The 20,521-nt window shown below is 41.7% G+C and overlaps 1 protein-coding gene across 1 annotated transcript in view; it reads right to left on the bottom strand.

Moving 5' to 3' along the window:
• The window catches only part of LOC115481200, a 177,498-nt gene that overhangs the window by 142,048 nt on the left and 14,929 nt on the right, over positions 1-20,521 (bottom strand). Inside the window, exons 2-4 of the mRNA XM_030220328.1 lie at positions 9,520-9,646; positions 3,025-3,138; positions 2,757-2,870 (exon numbers count right to left, since the gene is read on the bottom strand). Of these exons, the coding sequence (XP_030076188.1) occupies positions 2,757-2,870; positions 3,025-3,138; positions 9,520-9,646 (355 nt within the window). The remainder of the gene's footprint in view (positions 1-2,756; positions 2,871-3,024; positions 3,139-9,519; positions 9,647-20,521) is intronic.

The raw sequence follows: 20,521 nt of genomic DNA, 5'->3' as shown, positions 1-20,521 counted from the left end.
GCTTTGAAAATGAGCTTGTATGTTAACATAAAGGTCCCACCTATGCGCAAAACTCTCTCTTAATAACAAAAATTGTTTTCCTTTCTCGAGCAAAATCTGGGAATACTTGAATTTTTGAGCCAAAGAATGATGAATTAATGTGGCGGAAAAAGAGTTTGAAAATATTGTTGCGGTCTAATTGCAGAGCAAAAGTAACCAATAACATAGTTCTTTCTGTTATAGTCTCTAATGAGGATTCTAAAAGTTCTGTTATATTCAGATCATCTTGGTGGTTTACAGGCAATGATTTCCCTTGTGCTCCAGAAATATACATTGCTTTAGTAATCGGAGGGTACATCTCAGGGGGTATACCTAATACTTCATTGAGGTATTTCTTGAGCATGTCAATTGCTGGAACCAACGGGCTTTTAGGAAAATTAAGGAAACGTAAATTGTTAGCCCTCATTTGATTTTCTAAATATTCCGTTTTGCGTTGTTGGAAACTACTATCTCTCATTAGAACATTTAATGAGGAATTAATTGTTTTTACTTCTTTATCAAAGTTCTCCATTTTTATAGTTTGTTCTGCATTTTTCAATTGCAAATCAGATTGTAAACTCTTTATATCCACCACTGCACCAGACAAAGTACCTGAAATTTGCTGCAAGCTGATATTCAATCTTTGGATAGCTTCCCACAAAGATTCCATCGTGACGGTAGCTGGTTTCATAACTCCAAGATTCAAGGGCGATTCGCCAGGGTTTCTTCTAGACAAAACTATTGTCAGAGCTGGTAAATGCACTGGCGTCGACGCGGCCGCGGGGTCTCCACACCCAGCCGCTGGGGACAGACTTCTGGATTCAGCGCGCTGTTCACTCGCGCCCGTCGCCCCTCGTCCTGGTCTTGGAGGTGCCGTCAATAAGGGAGGGCTTAGAGATACTCCTTCAGCGCTTAGGTCTGATCGTTCACCTGGACCACCTGAAGCGAGTATTCCGGTTCCCGGCGGTTGGAGTCCCGATTCATCCAACGTCAGCTGCCTCAAGAGAGGGGGTTCAACCCTGCCTGTGGAGGTAGGCACTCCGGGTTTACCCTTCCTCTTTCCCATAACAGGTCTGAGAGCACTCAGTTGAAGAAGCTTTCAGTGGGTTTCAGGAGCTCTTTCCCGCACCTCTACTCAGGCAGCCATCTTGGATCTACTCTCCTTCCGCTAAAATATTTTTAAAATAATTTTCACGAGGGGGCATGTCTGCCCTGATCAGATAGCGCAGCTACGTTACCACAAGTGAGCTCTTAGCACTTACAAAATAGGTGGCGGTAAGGGCTCACATGCTATCAGGGAAATTAGTGTTTGGCCATTAATACAAAAAATAGGAAATGCAGCCATTTTACTGCTGTGGTAAAAACGGCCTTAGCACATGGGAAAGACCTGCGTAAGGAAAACAGCCCCTTAGTTTTTCAATTATTTGATAAGAATAGGAGGGCATTGTTTCATCACCATCTAAAAAGTATTTGCTGATATTTCAGCTGCAACTCTAGAGATATAAAAAAAGAATAACTATTAAGCCCTAGGGCAGGGGTTCTACATATTTTTTTAATATCCTAGGAAATATTTGATTAAAGTTAATGGTGAACTGTAAACATTTACTGAACCCTCCCAATTGGAAGCTTCTCTGGCTAGTAAAGAGTAGGAATCCATATGTTGTTTTTGGGTAGGATATATGGGGGCTTTCAGTTTAATTAGGTTTCTTTTTGTATTAGTTACTGTATTATGATTTATGACTTTTCTTTTTCTAATTTTGTGGACTAGTGACTGTACATTACTTTTATTTTCTTTATCAATTGATTGATTTATAAGTTCTTGGTATCTCTTTTTCTGTCAATATTGCTGATTTTCTTTTTACAATTTCAGAATTTGTTGAACAATTTATAAATATTAAATTTTTAAAAATGTGATACAAAATAACACAATAAAACACAATGGCCTTTTATCCACCAGGCCTTCATTATTTATTTGTGACATTTATATTCTACATTATCCCAAATAAGCTTGATTTCAATGTGACTTACAATAAACAGTATAGGATACATATCAGACATTAATGCATAAGAGAGTAATCTAGTTGTATGAACCCAATTATACAATACAATATTATAGGCGTACTGGGATATCTATGGATATTCAACATTCAAAACCTATTATGAATGAGAAATTGCACATGAAACAGTGAGAAGACTAATGATAAATAACCAATTGAGGGGAGAATTAGTTGCTTGAGTTATGGTTGTTCTTTGTAAAGGTTTGCTTGAAAAGGAATGATTTAAGGATTTTGCAGAATTTGGTTTATTCTTGTATACTTCTTATTTTGGGTGGTAAGGAGTTCCATCATTTGATTCCTAGGTATTTGAAGTCTGCAGACTGAACTGTTTTGTAGAGCACCTTTTAACAATTTGGGAGATGTAGTCTGACCTAGTCACTTGCCTCATATTTAGTGTTTCTCTGAGTAAGTTTATTAATGGTATAATATAATCTGGGGCTGTGCCATTTAAGATTTGAAAGATAGAGGTACATAATTTGAAGGCGATTCTCGTTTTGATGGGAAGCCAATGTAACTTGATTAATAAAGGGGAGGCACTTTCAATTTTGTATATGAACCTGGCTGTAGTGTTTGGAGTTTTTTCAACAGGTGCTCCTTACAGCCAGCATATATGGCACTGCATAATACATAAATGGTCCCAGCTGACCTTAGTAAAATGTGCAGGAAGGGTTTTGAACGTACATGTTACAGAAGGGTGCATCTGTTCAGACATCTCTGATTCAGGATGATTCATGAAAGGGAGATCTTCCTCTTGTTTAACATTCAGTGAGAATAAAGACGTTATAATCGGAAGGCCTGTGATAAGAAAAACACATTTACAAGGATCCACCAAGGATATGATAATGTTAAATTAGGAAACTGATTTTATATCTCCAAATGTTTGATGTTAATGACCAATCTCCTGTGATCTGATACTGCAAAGTCCATTAAATTCAAAACATTTACTTACTGGTGGTGGAGTCATTTGGATTTTCTTTTCCCTCCCACTCAAATTGTTGAGTGAAATATTTCTCATCTTCCTTTTTAATCTTGAATATAGTATTAGGATTAACAATTGAATAACCTGTCAATAAAAAGTAGGAAAATGACTTTTAAAATGCATTTGTAGAATCTCTGGGGAGATTCCATCTGTTTCATGTTCTGACGGAGCAGTGTGTGATGTGTGCATGGAGGTGTGTGTATATATCGGGTATGCGTATTTGTCTGCCAAAGCTTGGAAAGAAGAAGAGGCAGCAGTGGCCTGTCACTCGACTAGATTATATCACAGAAATTTTCTGGTACAGACATTTTTCTTCATACATTGCAGGTGCCAATCTTCTGGTTACAATTTGGAAGGGGTTTCACATTGTACAATACAGTGTGCAGTTGACATGTCATGACCTTATGCAGAAGTCATAGTTTTCAGAAGAAATCTAAGAGGTAAATCCTCTCTCTGGTTGCCAAAATATTTTGTACAAAAAAAAAGGGAGACAGACTCCAGCTGGTCTTGTGAGAAGCCTCTAGTTCAAGATTTACATTTTATCTTACCGCACATACCCCAAGATACACATTATCCTGGTCAACTTCCAAACAGCTTGTAGATGCAAGGAAATAACACATTAAGGTGTCTGTATACAAATACTACAAGCCTAAAAAATAAGATGGAAGAATTATATAGCACTAAATGAAAAGGTAGATAAAATAGGAATCTCAGAGACCTGGTGGAAGGAGGACAATCAATGGGACACTGTGTTAACAGGGTAAAAATTATATTGCAATGACAGAGTGGATCAAATTGGAGGAGGGTGGCGCTGTATGTTCAGGTACAATTAGTTCTTACCTGATAATTTTATTTCCATTAGTCCCAACAGATCAATCCAGAGACTTGTAGGTTATGTCCCTCTACCAGCAGGTGGAGATAGAGAGAACTTCAGAGGTTTACTATATGTGGTCATGTGCAGTCACCTTAACTTCAGTATTATAGATACCAAAGCAGTGGAAGAAGGAAGAAGTTCTCTCCTGCTTGCATAAAGCCCATGTAAGCTCCTCAACCGCTCCTGCGGGAGGGTAACAGAAGGTTTCCTTTATGTTTAGATTTGTTTTGTTTTGTCTTTTTTTTTTGCCAAAAATCAAATGAAGGAATCTGATGAAACTGACGCAACTAGAAGAAAACACTCAACCCAGAACAAAGGGCGGGCTTCTGGATTGATCTGTTGGGACTAATGGAAAGAAAATTATCAGGTAAGAACTAATTTTACCTTCCATAGCATCCCACAGATCAATCCAGAGACTTGTGGGATGTACCAAAGCAGTACTCAAATGGGGTGGGGTACTACAACCTCAGCAGACTGGAGCAATAATCCACAGGCCGCAGTTACATGCGCTGCCACATCAAATCTGGAATGCCCAGCGCTGTCACGCCAAGCCTGGCAAGGGAAGGACAGCAGATCAAGTGGGCGATCTGCAAAAGCCATCCACGGAAGGACAGAGGACCAAGTGGCCGAACTGCAAAGGGCAGCCTCGAAAGCAAGATGGGACACGGAAAAGGAAGTCAACTGCGCTCTGGAAGAAAGCGCTGCCACCCACAATGGGAGAGACTGTCCCATACAGAGGCCAGCTGAAGAAACTGCCTCTCTCAGCCACTGCAGCACTTGAAGCCAGATTCCCTTTCTTGAGACCAGCCAGACGACAACGTGAGGGTATGCCGGGAGGCATTTCTGCTCAGCAGGTCAGGAATCTGATGATCCTTCCGCAGTGTGGGTGTTTCGTAAGGAGTTGCCACCTTCCTATAAACCTAAGGCTCTCCAGGTTCTGAATATGTCTGCTTCTGATCCTGCCACCACTACATCTGCTGAACTTAAAATGGTGAGCACTAGAAGACCGCTACAGTCTTTAGCAGTGCATAAGGCTATGTAGGAAGTCACTTCTGCTCAGTGGGTCATTCCAGGCACTGCCCCACTATGCAGAGACATAGCTAGGTGGGGTGCAAGGGGAGCAGCTGCTCCCCTAAAAGGATTCTGAATAATATGGCACTTATGCGAAACAGCTCTTCAGCTTCACACTGACACCTATTCTACAAAAGGTCTGCTCCTCCTGACATCAAAACCGCTATACCCACATCTGCCAATCTAAAAATGGCGAGCCTTCTTATGGTACCTCCCTATGGTCCTGAGCAAAGCAAGAAGCAAAGAGTTGACTCGCTGGTCACTTCCAAATAGTATAGGAGTACATGGTGAACACCCAAGAAGCGGGAAGAGAAAAAAGGTGGAAAGGGATGGAAGGCAGAAACCACCATATGCAGAAAAGACAGTACTGCGCGCCTGTCACCAGTAGAAATCCAGAGGATCTCAAACGGATGAAGTCGGAAGTTCCGAGAACCTACCTGGACTGGATTGCTAAAGAAAACTAGGCTGCCCAGGATGATAGCCCTGGTGTCGTAAAGATAATAGAGACAAGAATTGGCTGGTGTGACTCTGCACTATAACTGCTGTGCATTGGAGCTAACAAGTGCGGCTGAGAACCAGAGACAGATGGTGTAGCAGAATATGGCTGTTGCACCATTGCGCACTACAGACAGCAAGCTGCAGTGGGTCGTGAAGCAGTACCCCTAGAGCTCAGCTGATTGCAACGACTATTAGCTACCTCTACACTGAAGTAGCTCCTGGACCACTCCTCATGAAATTTAGGTACCCCACACCATGAAAAGATGCCAAAAATACCATAGAAGCAATTAGAGGTACTGAGTACGCTGCAGATACCGGGGTAGCTGAGGCTAGTATGCAAAGGTGTGGCCAGTATCAGTGTGCAAAGAGAGAGAGAGAAGGGCAATCTTTAGTACTGTAGAGTTCTGATAACTGTTCCAGTCATGTAAGAACTACTTGGCCAGGCAAGCAATAAGAGAGAATGAAATAAAATATGCCCCACTGGAAATCTAGCTGAGCCCATAGTTTCTAATAGGATGGATCCTAAAATGGCGATGGGGGGTCTGGGTGGGTAGGGGTAGGTTAGCTATTCAAAGCATTTTATACACATTGTTTTCTTTGCATTCCTTTAAACAAAAATACAACTGGGTTCTCTCTTGAATGTAGGGGGTCCTACTTCAGTGGGACCCCCGATGCAGATGAATCTAACTGTTTGATATTGTTAATTTGCACTGTTTTGTACAATGTATATTTGTTGGATTCATTAAATAAACTTCCGGTTTAAAATTTAAAAAAAAAAAAAAAAAACCAGCCTTGAACCTCTAACCTTCAGGCTGAAAGGCCAGCCACCCTCCTCAATAAAACTAGTTTGATGTAAACAGTACACACACAGCAAATGCCACCAGGGCAGCACAGAGGGTGCAGGATTACCATGGAAACCGAGAGAAACCTGAGAGGCCTGCACTAGCCTCAAAATGTAACATTTCTCACAGAAACATGGAGTCAACAGCCCTAAGCCTGATTAACTATTTAAACAAACTGTACTGCCATGCTCTGAGAAAGGGGAAGAGGGAAAGAGTGAAAAACCTAGAGTAGGATCCCTAATCCTGATCTCTTTCTCCCTTCCATTAATTATGTACACACACCCTGAACCTCCTCAAGGAGGGTCCAGAAATATTCTTATTGTAAATCACCTAGAGAAGCACAGGCATTTCAACCAGAAGACTTTCAGATAGTCAGTACTTTCCAAGCTGCAGCTTAAGGGGACTAATGGGTCTCTGACCTCACCCCTGGAATGCTGTGGGAGACCCGAGGACTCCCACAAACCTCCCCAGGCCTCCTTTCTTAGAAGCCCTTAAAAAACTAATATGAAGAAACTGGGAGTGATCCACACCAGTTCCCCAGTCACATTTCTGAAAAGCCTACATATAAAACTGCTTGAATCGCAAGCAGATCAGGCCCCAGGGGAGCACTGGGGCTTCAGCATTGCCATGTGGAGTGGCAAGAAAGATGGAGCCATCAAGCGCACACCCAAGAAAACAACTGCTCTGCGCCCACCAAAATGAGCTGGGAAGAAAGGCGCACACCGTTCCACGGAGTTGTGCTGTACAGTGGAACTCCAGCATGGGAAATTGCAGCAGCCCAGTGGCTCCCACACTGGGAGCCACTTTTGCTCTGCCCACTGGCGCAGATAGGATAATGACTACTCACCCCCTCGGGAATCGCTGTCACATGCCAAGTCGGTCCTCACACCATTCAGCCAGTACTGCAAACTGGCATGAGCTTGCTGTGCTGGACAAATCTCAGACTGAGGAAATTTTTTTTTTTTAACAGTGCTCAAACGGCATTTATTTATTTATTTAAGGTAGGAGAGGACGCCGGAGCAAAAGAAACCTCAGACTCCTTTTAAATTCAGGAGAGTGAGAACCACAAACCCCAGTCAGGCAGAGAACAGGGTTTGAAGGGGGAGGAAGGGAGGGACCTGGCACCACCAGGTGTGCACCCAAGTCCCAGAACTGGGACACCTCAGACCCCAGAAGCTCAACTAGACCCAGGGGACCAGGCCAGGAGCCAATCAATCCAGAGCTGCACAGATATGACCATCCACCTGCTAGATAGAGAAAATACTGAAGTTAAGGTGACTGCACATGACCACATATAGTAAACCTCTGAAGTTCTCTCTATCTCCACCTGCTGGTAGAGGGACATAACCCACAAGTCTCTGGATTGATCTGTGGGACGCTATGGAAAGAGGGAATTGAGTCAAACAAAACAAACATTCTACATGAAACAGATAGCAGTGTGGAATCCTAATGAATAGAAATTCCATGTGTGAAGGGAAGAAGTATTCTGGTAGGGCTATATTACCGTACACAAGAACAGAATGGACAGATGAAGAAATGATTACAGAAATTAGGAAAGCTGGCAAATTGGGCAACAGTATAATAATGGTGATTTCAATTACCCTAATATTGACTGGATAGATATTACATCTGGGAGTGCTAAGGAGGTAAAATTCCTAGATGTAATAAATGATTGCTTCTTGGAGCAACTGGTCCAGAAACAGACAAGAGGAGGAGCTATTTTAGATCTAGACCTTAGTGGAATGCGGGGCATAGTTCGAGAGGAAATGGTGCTGGATTGCTGGATCCACTGTGAAACAGTGATCATAACATGATCAAATTTGAGTTAATATCTGCAGTGAAATCACAAAGAAAACCTACTGTATCAGCATTAAATTTTTGAAAGGATGACTATGATAAAATAAGGAAAATGGTTAAAAAGATCTGCTGTGAAGGTTAGGCCTTTAAATCAGGTATTGACGTTGTTTAAAAATACCATCTTGGAAGCTCAGACCGGATGCATTCTACCTATTTACAAATGTGGAAAGAAGAGCAAACGACAGCCAGCATGGTTAAAAGATGACGTGAAAGAGGCTATTAGAGTAAAAGAACATCCATCAAAGAATGGAAAAAGGACCCAAATGAAGAAAATAAGAAGCAACATAAACATTGGCACGTTAAATGCAAAGCATCAATAAAGAAGGCTAAAAGAAAATATGAAGAGAAGCTTGCCACAGAGGGACTCTGCTAGAGGATGTGGTAACAGTGGTTAGCATATTTGCGATTAAGAACGGTTTGGACAAGTTCCTGGAGGAAAAGTCCATAGTCTGCTATTGAGACAGACATGAGGAAGCCACTGCTTACCCTGGGATTGGTAGCATGGCATGTTTCTACTATTTGGGTTTCTGCCAAATACTTCTGAACTCGACTGGCCACTGCGGAAAGCAGGATACTGGGCTAGATGGACCATTGGTCTGACCCAGTATGGCTATTCTCATGATCTTAACATTTTTTTCACTAGCTACTGTTGGATACGGGATGGCATCAGAAGCTAAGTTCTAAATTTCAGATGCCCTTGGTACCTGGTATCTGTTACTTTTATACTGCCGATTTCATAATGTGCCTGTGCAGTAGATGATAGAGAAGACAGAATATCGGTTTGGCAGGTTAACTTTTTAGCGGTTAAAAAAACCCTGGATAATCAATGTCGGTTGCTGGAAATGACCTGGCATTAAATATCCAGACTGGAATGCACTTCCTGAAAGGCTTCGCTTAACACAAGACTATCTCTACTTCAGGAAGCAGGTGAAAGCTTGGCTCTTCAACCAAGCCCTTAACGGAAGAATTAAATGACACCAACTGCACATATGTGTTTATCCACTCCTACCCTAGCTATAATGTTCAAGTACCTTTCTTTAAACTAGTCCCTTATTTTCTTACTCCTTTTAACTCTATGTTTTTGTCTGTATGTTCCATCTTTGCTTACATCCTATGTTGTCTACTAACATGTTTTATAGTGTATTTGTTGATATTGTAATGTAGCATACGATGCCCTATTTTGTATTGTTTGAATATATTTCCTGCTGCAATTGGCTATTGCTTATGTTTGACTTATTCTTGCTGTACACTGCCTTGAGTGAATTCCTTCAAAAAGGCAGTAAATAAATCCTAATAAATAAATAAATAAATAAATACATTTACCTCGTGACACAAGGATATCATGAATCTCTTTGATGACCTTCTTGTAAAGCTCTTTCTTCCATTCCCCCAGAACGTTCCACTCCACTTCCGAGAAATAAGCAGCAACATCGTTGAATGTGACCAAAGACTGTAATAGCAAACCGGATACCCTAAGTCAAAGTTTCATTATTATTTCACTTTGTTTTATTTTATTAAACATATACCCATCTAGCACCATACTTCTAGATGGTTTACAATAAACATGTATACTATTTCACTAAAAAAGGAACAGTAAAAGAAACAGAAAATCATTCAAAATAAAACGGGTAAGGAGAAAACAGCCAAGCCTTTATCCATTTCCAAAAAAAATCAAATAATGTGATATACACACAACTTCAAGGGTAAACTGTTCCAGTTGTGTACATCATAGTAAAAACACACACTGTTTCATGGAAGTTTTATATACCACAGCACTGCTAAGAAGAATGAAGAGTTCTAGAAAGAAGACATTTAAGTAGTGTGCGAGATTTTACAGGTAGCCAACGTAACTCCCTTAGAATGGATTCTATATATGGCGAGTAAAGTTACACGTGTATTCTATAAACCATGCCTAACTTAAGGCGTAGTTTATTGAATACTCTTAGGTGTATTTTTTTACGCCAATTTGATAGGCATCATAAATAAAATCTAGCCCTAAATGGGCAATTCTGTAATATAGATGCCGCATACATAAATGTCTGCACATCTCTGCCTCATTTAGGTGCCTGTACTTATGCCACCTCTATGGCTGCTAAAACTGAGTGCCTAAATGTTAAGCGTCCCAATATCAGGTTAAGCTAGTATTTTATAAGAGAACCTAATCGCTTACATTCTGTTCTGGAATAGAATCCTATTGCACATCCTTGGGGCACCTAAATGGAGACGCCCAGTGTATAATTGCCTCCAAAATGTCCAAATACAGAAATCAGATGTGTTGCAGTTTTCTAAGGAAGTTGCAAAAGCCTAAACACTATATCAGGCAAACCTAAATATAAAACCTTACGATAATCAAATGACGGTAAAATCAGCATTTCAGTCAGCAACTGACATATTGAAGAAATAAGGGAGGCCACTAAACTGGGAAACACAATAATAATGGATGATTTCAATTATCCTGATAGTGACTGGGTACATGTAACATCAGGGCATGCTAGTGAGGTAAAATTCCTTGATGAAATCAAGGACTGCTTTATGGACCAGCTGGTTTAGGAGCCAACAAGAGGCAGAACAATTCTACATCAAATCCTTAGTGGAGCGCATGATCTGGTGCAGGAAGTAATGGTGCTGAGGTCGCTTGATAACAGTGATCATAATATGATCAGATTTGATATAAATTCTGGAGTAAATATACACAGAAAATCCAATACGTTAGCATTTAACTTTCAAAAAGGAGACTATGATAAAATGAGAAGAACGGTGGATAAATAAACAAAAAACAGAGGAGGAAATGCAAAGGTCAAAAATTTACATCAAGCATGGATGCTATTCAAAAATACCACCCTGGAAGCCCAGGCCAAGTATATTCCATGTATTAAAAAAGGAGGAAGGAAGGCCAAACAATAGCAGGCATGGTGAAGGACGCTATTAGAGCTAAAAGAAAAATTTTCAGAAAATAGAAGCAGCATCCAACTGAAAATAATAGGAAACAGAATAAGGAATGACAAGTTAAATGCAAAGCACTGATAAGGAAGGCAAAGAGAGACTTTGAAAAGAAGATTCCGCTTGAGCCCAAAACACATAGTAAAATCTTTTTTAGGTATATTAGAAGCAAGAAGCTGGCAAAAAAAATCAGTTGGACCGCTAGATGACCGAACGGTAAAAGGGGCACTCAGGGAAGACAAGGCCATAGCGAAGATGTTAAATTAATTCTTTGCTTCGATCACGTGATGCACGGCTAGAGAGAAGGTATCGTCGTGCTGAGCTCCCGCCTTCCCCGCGCCGTTTTCCGAAATTAAATACCTTATTTCGCTGCATTAAAAAGCGAAGAGAACAACAACGGCGATCCGAAACATCGGGGCATCGCGGTCTGTTAAAATAAAACTTAACAGAGGAGAGATGGCAGCTAAACCCCCCAAAAAAGAAAACATGCGGACCCGCACAGCAGATTCCAAGATGGCGGACGGAGAGGGAGACGGTCCGAGGTCTGTGAGCTCGGCGTGGGCCGCGGAGGTGGCAGCGGAAGTTTCTGCTATGCTGGGGGCGTCAGTAGACCACAAACTGCAAGCGATCAAAGAACAATTAGGAGGCATCGACGCGAAGCTGGAAAATATACAGTCAGAATTTTCTCAATATAAACAGCGATTATCTGATGTGGAGGATCAAGTGCAGCAGCATGAGACCACACAAAAAGACCTAGAGAGCAAGGTAGAACGGCTGGAGAGTAAGCTGGAAGATCTAGAAAATAGAGCTCGCAGAAGTAACATAAGAATGATTGGGTTGCCTGAAAAGATCAAAGACTCAGAATTAAGAGACTTTTTAGAAAACTGGCTACCAAAAATCTTATCTTTACAAATGTCTGCTGGGCCTTTAAGAATAGAACGTGCTCACCGGCTGGGACCTGGGAATTCGAAGGACCCCCGCCCAAGAATTGTTATTTTCAAAGTCCTAAATTTTGCCCATAAACAAGAAATTTTCCGGGCATTCAGAAAGGCTGGGAACATACAATATGAGAACCATACGATACGCTGCTTCCAGGATTTCTCGACTGGAGTCTCTTTACAGCGAAGAGCATTTCGTGGAGTGTGCCAACAATTGTTTGAAAAGAAAATTCAGTTTGCTTTACTTTATCCGGCCCGCCTAAAAATATGGCATAATGGGAAACACTCGCTCTTTTCATCAGCGGTGGAAGCGTTAAAGTTTGTGCAGCGAGACCTGACCCCTGAGGATCCGGCCTGAAAGAACAAAAAGAAAATATGGCTGATTTGAGTAAGATGAAGATTTGAAAAGCTGGGATGGCGAGTTCACGCCGAGTAGGCGGGACACAACTTGGTAATTTTAGAGCCCAGAAAATATCTATCTTTTACTGACTATAAGGAAGATATATGGGGCATGATATGTTTACTGTTGTTATTTCAAAGGTTCTTTGTTTAAAGGGGCACGGAGAATTGAACTTGGAGGAAGAAAGATACGGTTTTATAATTGGGCCTTAACATCTGATACTGTAACTCCCTGATAAAGATTATAAAGGTTGGATGGATCTCTTTTCAGAGAGAGGTTATCACAGGGTAATTATGGATAACAATAAGGGGATAACCCCAATAGTAATGGGTATAAGGATTATATAAAGAAACAAGGGGGAAGGATTGTAAAAGGTACTATACTAGATATTAAAGTTAGAGGGGGTGTTGGGGGAGGGGGGAGCTCACGTGATTTAAACCATGAGGGAATGGTTGAGTGCTTTTGGGGGGGAGGGGGTAGAGATAGGGGGGGGGAGGGTTAAAGAGGGAGGGAAGTATCTGACAGAATTTGGATTTCAGAGACAAAATTCAAAGGGACTGAAAAGGGAGGCCCTACGGGCTGGGAGGGTTTCCCTTCTTTCGTTTAAATGTATAACTTTTTTCATGATGTTATTGAATTTCTGCTGTACTGGGATCACTTAAGATAGTTTCGTGGAATATTGGGGGAGTATCATCCCCGATAAAGCGAACAAAGGTGCTTCAGGTGCTGAAAAGACAACAAGTAGATATAGCCCTACTCCAGGAAACACATTTGTCCTCAAGGGAACACTTAAAATTTAAGACAGGATGGGTGGGATCTATGTTGGAAGCCCCAGCGGTGGGGAGGAAAGCTGGAGTCCTGATTCTTTTTCGAAAGGGTCTGCAGATAAAGGTCACCTCCACATTGAGAAGTTCGGAGGGCCGCTATATTCTGGCGGAGATAGAGATTGAGGGTCATACTCTAGTACTCTGTAATGTATATGCCCCAAATGCATATGATAAAAAGTTTTTTCAGGGGCTGATCTCCAATTTGTCCAAATTTAAAGGGGGGAATATCATTCTGGGAGGTGATTTTAACTTAGTGGTCGACCCACAGCTGGATAGATCTGGTACTGGTGCCAGGGGTTCGGGAGGAGGTGCTCGAGCCTTGGCTTTGCTCTGTGATGCGTTGGACCTTGTGGATGTGTGGCGTGTTCTACACCCATCGGATCGAGATTACACTCATCTCTCCAGAGCTCATGCGTCCCAATCCCGAATAGATTATCTATTTGTTTCAACTCCCCTGTTTTCACAGATGGTTCAGGCTGAGATTGGTCCTTATGAGGTCTCAGATCATGCTCTCATTTGGCTGAGATGGGGGAGGCCCGGGAAGGAGGGTGGAATGCGCCTTTGGAGATATCCCCTAGACCTAGTACATGATGACAAATTTCAGACATTTCTAGCAGAGAAGATAACAGATTATGAGTTCCATAATGGGATTCATAGACAGCAGCCGACCCTTTTTTGGGAAGCAGAAAAGGCTGTCCTGCGTGGAAACATCATTTCTTACTGTGCTAGAGCTCGAAAGATTAGAGATAAGGAGATCTTGAGGCTGGAAACACAGGTCCGCAAATATAGAAAAATGTATGGTAGGATTGCTACTGCGGAGAATAAGTCACTGCTTTTAAGTACACAGCAAGAGCTCAATGAATTGCTGCATCGGAGGGCGGTTAAATCCCAATTTTATTATAAATATAAACTATTCCAGTATAGCAATAAAGCAGGGAGGTTGTTGGCAAACATGGTGCGAAGTAAAAGGGGAGCCTCTAAAATTTTACAATTGAAAGATTTAAATGGGAGACTGTTGAGAACGGACCAAGATATAGCAGATCGATTTGGCCAATATTATGAGGCTTTATATACTAGGCCGGAAAATGAAGGATTGAACGCTGATATGTTTTTAGAATCCATACAGTTGCCCAAGTTGTCCCCTTGCCAAATACAGCGACTAAATAGCCCACTCGAGGAAGGAGACCTTATGTTGGCGTTACAACAAAGTGCTTCTCACAAGACGCCAGGTCCAGATGGCTATCGAGTAGAGTTTTACAAACAGTTCTACGAGCATATCAAAAGACCACTTTTAGCTTTGTTTAATTCTATGGTAAAAGAGAAGACCATGCCTGACACAATGAAGAGAGCTCAGATTGTAGTTATCCCAAAAGAGGGGGGGGGATAGGGCAGACCCTGGAGCGTATAGACCAATTTCCCTTCTCAATGTAGATGCCAAGTTATACGCTAAGATACTGGCGAACAGGCTGGCTCAGGTACTCCCGGACTTGGTGGAGGAAGCTCAGGTGGGGTTTGTGAAGGGGAGGACAGCGGTTCGGAATCTTCGCGCAGTCTTGGCCTCTTTGGAGACAGTGCAATATAAAAAGCTGGCTTCTCTGTTAATTAGTTTCGATGCAGAGAAAGCCTTTGACAGAGTGAGCTGGCCTTACCTATTCGAGACTCTGAAACACTATGGTATTCAAGGATCATTTTTAGATGCGATTCAGGTGCTATATTCGGAACCAATGGCTTATGTGTGGGTGAATGGGACCTGTTCTCGATTATTTCATATACTTAGAGGTACTAGGCAAGGATGTCCGCTCTCTCCTCTATTGTTTGTTTTATCTTTGGACCCCTTAGTTAGGGCGATACAAACTCATCTGGAGATCAAGGGAATCCAGATAGGGGCTTCGAGATTTCTATTGTCAGCCTTTGCAGATGACTTATTGGTGCACTTGACACAACCATCTCAATCTCTCCCGGCCCTGCTGGAGTTATTCCAAGAATTTGGAGATTATGCGGGATTTAAGCTCAACTATATGAAATCTTTAGCGTTGGCGTCCTCGGCAGATCAGAAGAAGGAATGGGGGCAGGATTTCCCACTTCGGTGGGCACGGGGGTCATTTCGCTATTTGGGAATATGGTTGTCTATGACCTCAGCAGACCTCTATCGATTGAATGTGGATAGAATGCTGGGTGAGACAGAGACAAGACTGAAAAGTTGGGTGACTTTGCCTCTTACACTTTACGGACGCATTCAGTTGTTTCGAATGGTGGAATTTCCCAGATGGCTTTATTGCCTACGGATGCTACCAATCCTTATCAAACAAAGAGAACTCAAAACCTTGCATCGTTTGCTTAGACGATATTGCTGGGGGGGGAAAAAAGCTAAACTACCGCTGCCTCTGTTAATGGGCAACTGGAAAGAGGGAGGCCTAGGTATGCCAGACTTAAGAAGATATAACAGGGCTTGCTTATTGAGATACTTTGGTGACTGGTTCTTTGACCGTGAAGATTATACACCCCGGAGAATAGAGGTTCAATTTTTTGCTCCTTGCCACTTTTATTTTTTACTACAGGCACCTAGGGTGCATATACCTGAGCATTTAAGAAATAGCCTGTTGCTGACAGCTTTGAGATCTCTTTGGAAAGACCTGATGGGCGTTTGGGGTATATCGAAACATACATCAGACATGCTACCTATTTGTGGGAATTTATTGTTTAAACCAGGGATGGACAATGAAACATTTCGGGCTTGGGGACGCTTGGGCATTAGTCGTCTGGAACACTTGTTAAACAAGCAAGGGGAGTTATTAAGTTTAGGAGCATTGGGTATTGGTTATAGCATGAACAACATTTTTGCTTATAATCAAATTATGCATTATGTGAGGTCAGTAGACTTAAAGGCGTTAAAACATAGACATTGTCACCGAATCAGACAATTTTTAACAAGAGAAGATACAGAACGTCTCTCGGTCTCTACGTTATATAAGATCTTGGGAAAATTGCCACTTTTAAAGGACCGGGAGTTAATACAAATACGATGGGCCCGAGATTTAGCGAGACCAGGGTTGTCCTTGGATTTTAATATGTTAGTGTCTAGAATTCCGGAGATGACTGGCAATGCGGGCTTCCGTGAATGCCAATACAGAATTTTACATAGAGCATACCTTACAAAAGCTCAGATTTTTAGAATGGGAGGGGTGGAAGATCCACTATGTGAAAAATGTAGAAGATTACCTGGGTCATTGTTTCACTGTTTGTGGGAATGTTTTCGGGTACAACTTTTTTGGAGAGAGATCCTGCAGTATCTGTCCTTGATATTGGGCTCTGGAGTAGTGGTCTCCCCGATGGGTGTGTTGTTGGACAGGCATGAGGTGTTTGCATTGCAGAGCATATCTGGGAAACATTTGATCCGTAGGGCCTGTTTGGTGGGCAAGAGGTTATTACTTTGTCAATGGGTTGGAAGTGCTCTCCCGGACTTCTGGCACTGGAGAAACAGATTCCATGAATTAATGTTATGTGAACGTCGAGGGGTGGGAGGTTCAAGTAGGAGGAGGAAGGCCTTTTTGGACATTTGGGGCCCATATATTCAGACACTACACACTAGAGGTAGAAGTCTGGTGCTGAATTCCCTTTGATTTTACAGAGAGATACATTTCTGGAAGATATCTCAGGGTGGGTTAAGAGGGGACGGGAAGGTAGATGGGGAAAGTGGGACATAGATTGATGGGAATCTGAAAAATGGGAAGAGGAAGATGATATTTTAAAAATGATACGTTTCACCTGCCCTGTGGGCGTTAACGTGTTGATGAACAACAACTTTGACAGATGATAGGAAGAAACGTGGAAAGCAATGAAACACAAGATTTGCATATACTGACTATGGAATGTTGACAGCATGCCATATTTATTTCCATTAGAAATCTGGTTGAACAATACATTGGTTGTGGTTCAATATACGCTAAAGGTTCATGTTAAACTTCCTTGATAATAACTCTGTACAGATTTTCTTTCTTTTTCAATATTGGATACAGTCAATAAACATACTATATAACAGGAAGGGGAGGGAGGGGGATGGGGGGAGGGGGGAAAATAAACATAAAAATGTTGATGATAGACGTTTAAAATATTAATACAGATTTGAAATGTTTGCTAATCGAATTTTAAAGATTGCTAGGATATTGTATCATTTATACATTCATCAATAAAAACATTATTAAATATAAATTAATTCTTTGCTTCGGGCTTCATCGAGGAAGATGTGGGAGAGATGCCAATGCCAGAAATGGTATTCACTGCTGACGAGTCAGAGAAACTGAATCAAACCTCTATAAACCTGGAAGATGTAATGGGGCAATTTGAAAAACTGAACAGCAGCAAATCGCCTGGACCAGATGGTATACATCGCAGAATACTGATAGAATTGAAAAATGAATTTGCAGAGCTATTGCTAGTAATATGTAATTTAGCTTTAAAATCAAGCATAGTACCAGAAGATTGGATGATGGCCAATGTAACGACAATTTCTAAAAAAGGTTCCAGAAGTGATCTGGAAAATTACAGACTGGTGAGCCTGACATTGATGCCGGGCAAAATAGCAAAGACTATTATAAAGAACAAAATTACAGAGCGTATACAGTGCAATCCGCTTAAGTGCAAGGGTCTGGGACCAAAGAAATGTATGCAGTTAACCGGAGCCTGCACTTAACCGCAGTGACACAAAGAAGCTTGACATCTGATAAACATGTGTAAAGTACTGTTTATTATTACATGTACAGTATACAGTCTCCGTTAACTGATGTTAGGCTTACTTGAAGTAATCAGTTATAGTCCTCTGTACACTATTGGGTCTGTGAGTTCCATAGACTACATCTGCCAGACGGTAAAAACTGTCACAGCACTGATATTCAGTGGCTTCCAGATAGGCCCGCATGGTGTTGAGACTGTCCAGCGCTCTTGCAAAAGTGACAGGAGGAGGTTGTTGAATTTCATCAGCATGTGCCTCGCTGCTCATTTCATCATCTGTTCCATCATCAGCAATTGTTGCCTGCGTGTAGGCGCATATCTCGACATCAGTGCTGTCTTCAGCTGTTTGTAGATCGTAATCAACAGCTACGTAGCGATGGAACTCCTATTCAGTAACACCAGCTGGGATGTCAATAACCTGTTCATCTGATGCGTTTGCAACAGCTGCATCTGTTTTGTCTCTCTTCACATCCTTAACAAAGCTTGCCCGCTTGTAGCAGTTCACAATGGTTGCCTGTGTAACATGATTCCTGGCTTCTTTCTGCATATGCAGGGAATCCAACAGTGATAGATTACGAGCCAGTTCAACAGCACATTTATCCTTGCCAGTCTGGTCATCCATAACGCTCATCAGACGACGTAGCACAAGAGCCCGATAATGTTGTTTGAAATTGGCTATTATACCCTAATCCATAGGTTGGATCAGAGTGGTAGTGTTTGGTGGCAGGAAGACCACCTTGACGTTAGACAGCCTGACATCATCCCCGTGTGCAGCACAATTATCACAAAGCAACAAAATCTGATGCTTTTGTGCCCCCATTCCAGTGTCTAACTTCTTTAGCAACTGCTTCCATATTTCCCCAGTCATCCATGAATTTGCATTAGCCTCGTATGACACAGGAAGTCGCTTAACTTTCTTGAAGCAACTGGGCTGTTTGCTCTTTCCAATGACGAGGGGTTACAGCTTCTCACTCCCATCCATATTGCAGCAAAGGAGGATCGTCAGTTGGTCCCTCGACATTTTACCTCCAGTAGTTTCAGCATGTTTGAATGCAAGTGTTCCATCAGGAATCGCTCGCCAGTAGATGTCACGAGCTGCAAACTCATTCAAGATGGTAGGAAGAACTGAAACAACCCAATTTTCAGCACCAAAGTCTCATCAGCATCTTGTTTCTCACCATGCTGTTTCTTGAATTTTATGTTGTTCCTCTCCTTGCATCTTTCCAACCAGCAACCATCCAACAGTGGCTTTCAATTCAGTTAGTCCAAGACTTTCAGCTAGCTGGTTAGCTTTCTCCATAAGCAGTGGACCACTGACAGGAAATGTCTGCTCCTGACTCGAGAAAAATCAGACAAAAGATTGCAAATTAGTACTGTCAAGTACTAAGCTTGATGTAAAAAGGAGCAACAAACACAGTTTGAAATGTCTATATGCGAATGCCAGGAGCCTAAGAAATAAGATGGGAGAGTTAGAATATATTGCACTAAATTAAAAATTAGATATAATAGGCATCTCTGAGACCTGGTGGAAGGAGGATAACCAGTGGGACACTGTCATACCAGGGTACAAATTATATCGTAGTGATCGGGTGGATCGAATTGGTGGAGGGGTAGCATTGTATATTAACGAGAGCCTTGAATCAAATAGATTGAAAAGTCTGCAGGAAACAAAACACTTCTTTGAATCACTGTGGATTGAAATTCCATGCGTAAAGGGGAAAAGGATAGTGACAGGAGTGTACTACCATCCGCCTGGCCAGGATGAACAGACAGATGCAGAAATGTTAAAGGAAATTAGGGACGCAAACAAACTGGGCAACACAATAATAGTGGGTGATTTCAATTACCCTGATATTGACTGGGTAAATGTAACATCGGGACACATTAGGGAGGTAAAATTCCTTGATGAAATCAAGGACAGCTTTATGGAGCAGCTGGTACAGGAACCAATGAGAGAAGGAAAAATTCTAGACCTAGTCCTTAGTGGAGCGCATGATCTGGTGCGGGAGGTAATGGTGCTGGGGCCGATTGATAACAATGATCATAATATGATCGGATTTGATATTAGCTTTGAAGTAAGTATACATAGGAAATCAAATACGTTAGCGTTTAACTTTAAAAAAGGAGACTATGATAAAATGAGAAGAACGGTGACAAAGAAAACTTAGAGGAGCGACTGCGAGGGTCAAAAATTTACATCAGGCGTGGATGCTGTTCAAAAACACCATCCTGGAAGCCCAGGCCAAATATATTCCGCGTATTAAAAAAGGAGGACGGAAGACCACACGACAGCCGGCTTGGTTAAATAGTGAGGGGAAGGAAGCTATTAGAGCTAAAGAAATTCCTTCAGAAAATGTAAGGAACCGACTGAAAATAATAATAAAACGGCATAAGGAATGTCAAGTCAAATGCAAAGCGCTGATAAGGAAAGCTAAGAGGGCCTTTGAAAAAAAAAAAGATTGCACTGGAAGCGAAAACACACAGTAAAAACT

Source organism: Microcaecilia unicolor, chromosome 1, assembly GCF_901765095.1.
Source record: "Microcaecilia unicolor chromosome 1, aMicUni1.1, whole genome shotgun sequence".
NCBI classification, from domain to species: Eukaryota; Metazoa; Chordata; class Amphibia; order Gymnophiona; family Siphonopidae; genus Microcaecilia; species Microcaecilia unicolor.
Note: the sequence above shows the minus strand (reverse complement) of the source record. Positions and strands in the feature narration are given on the sequence as shown.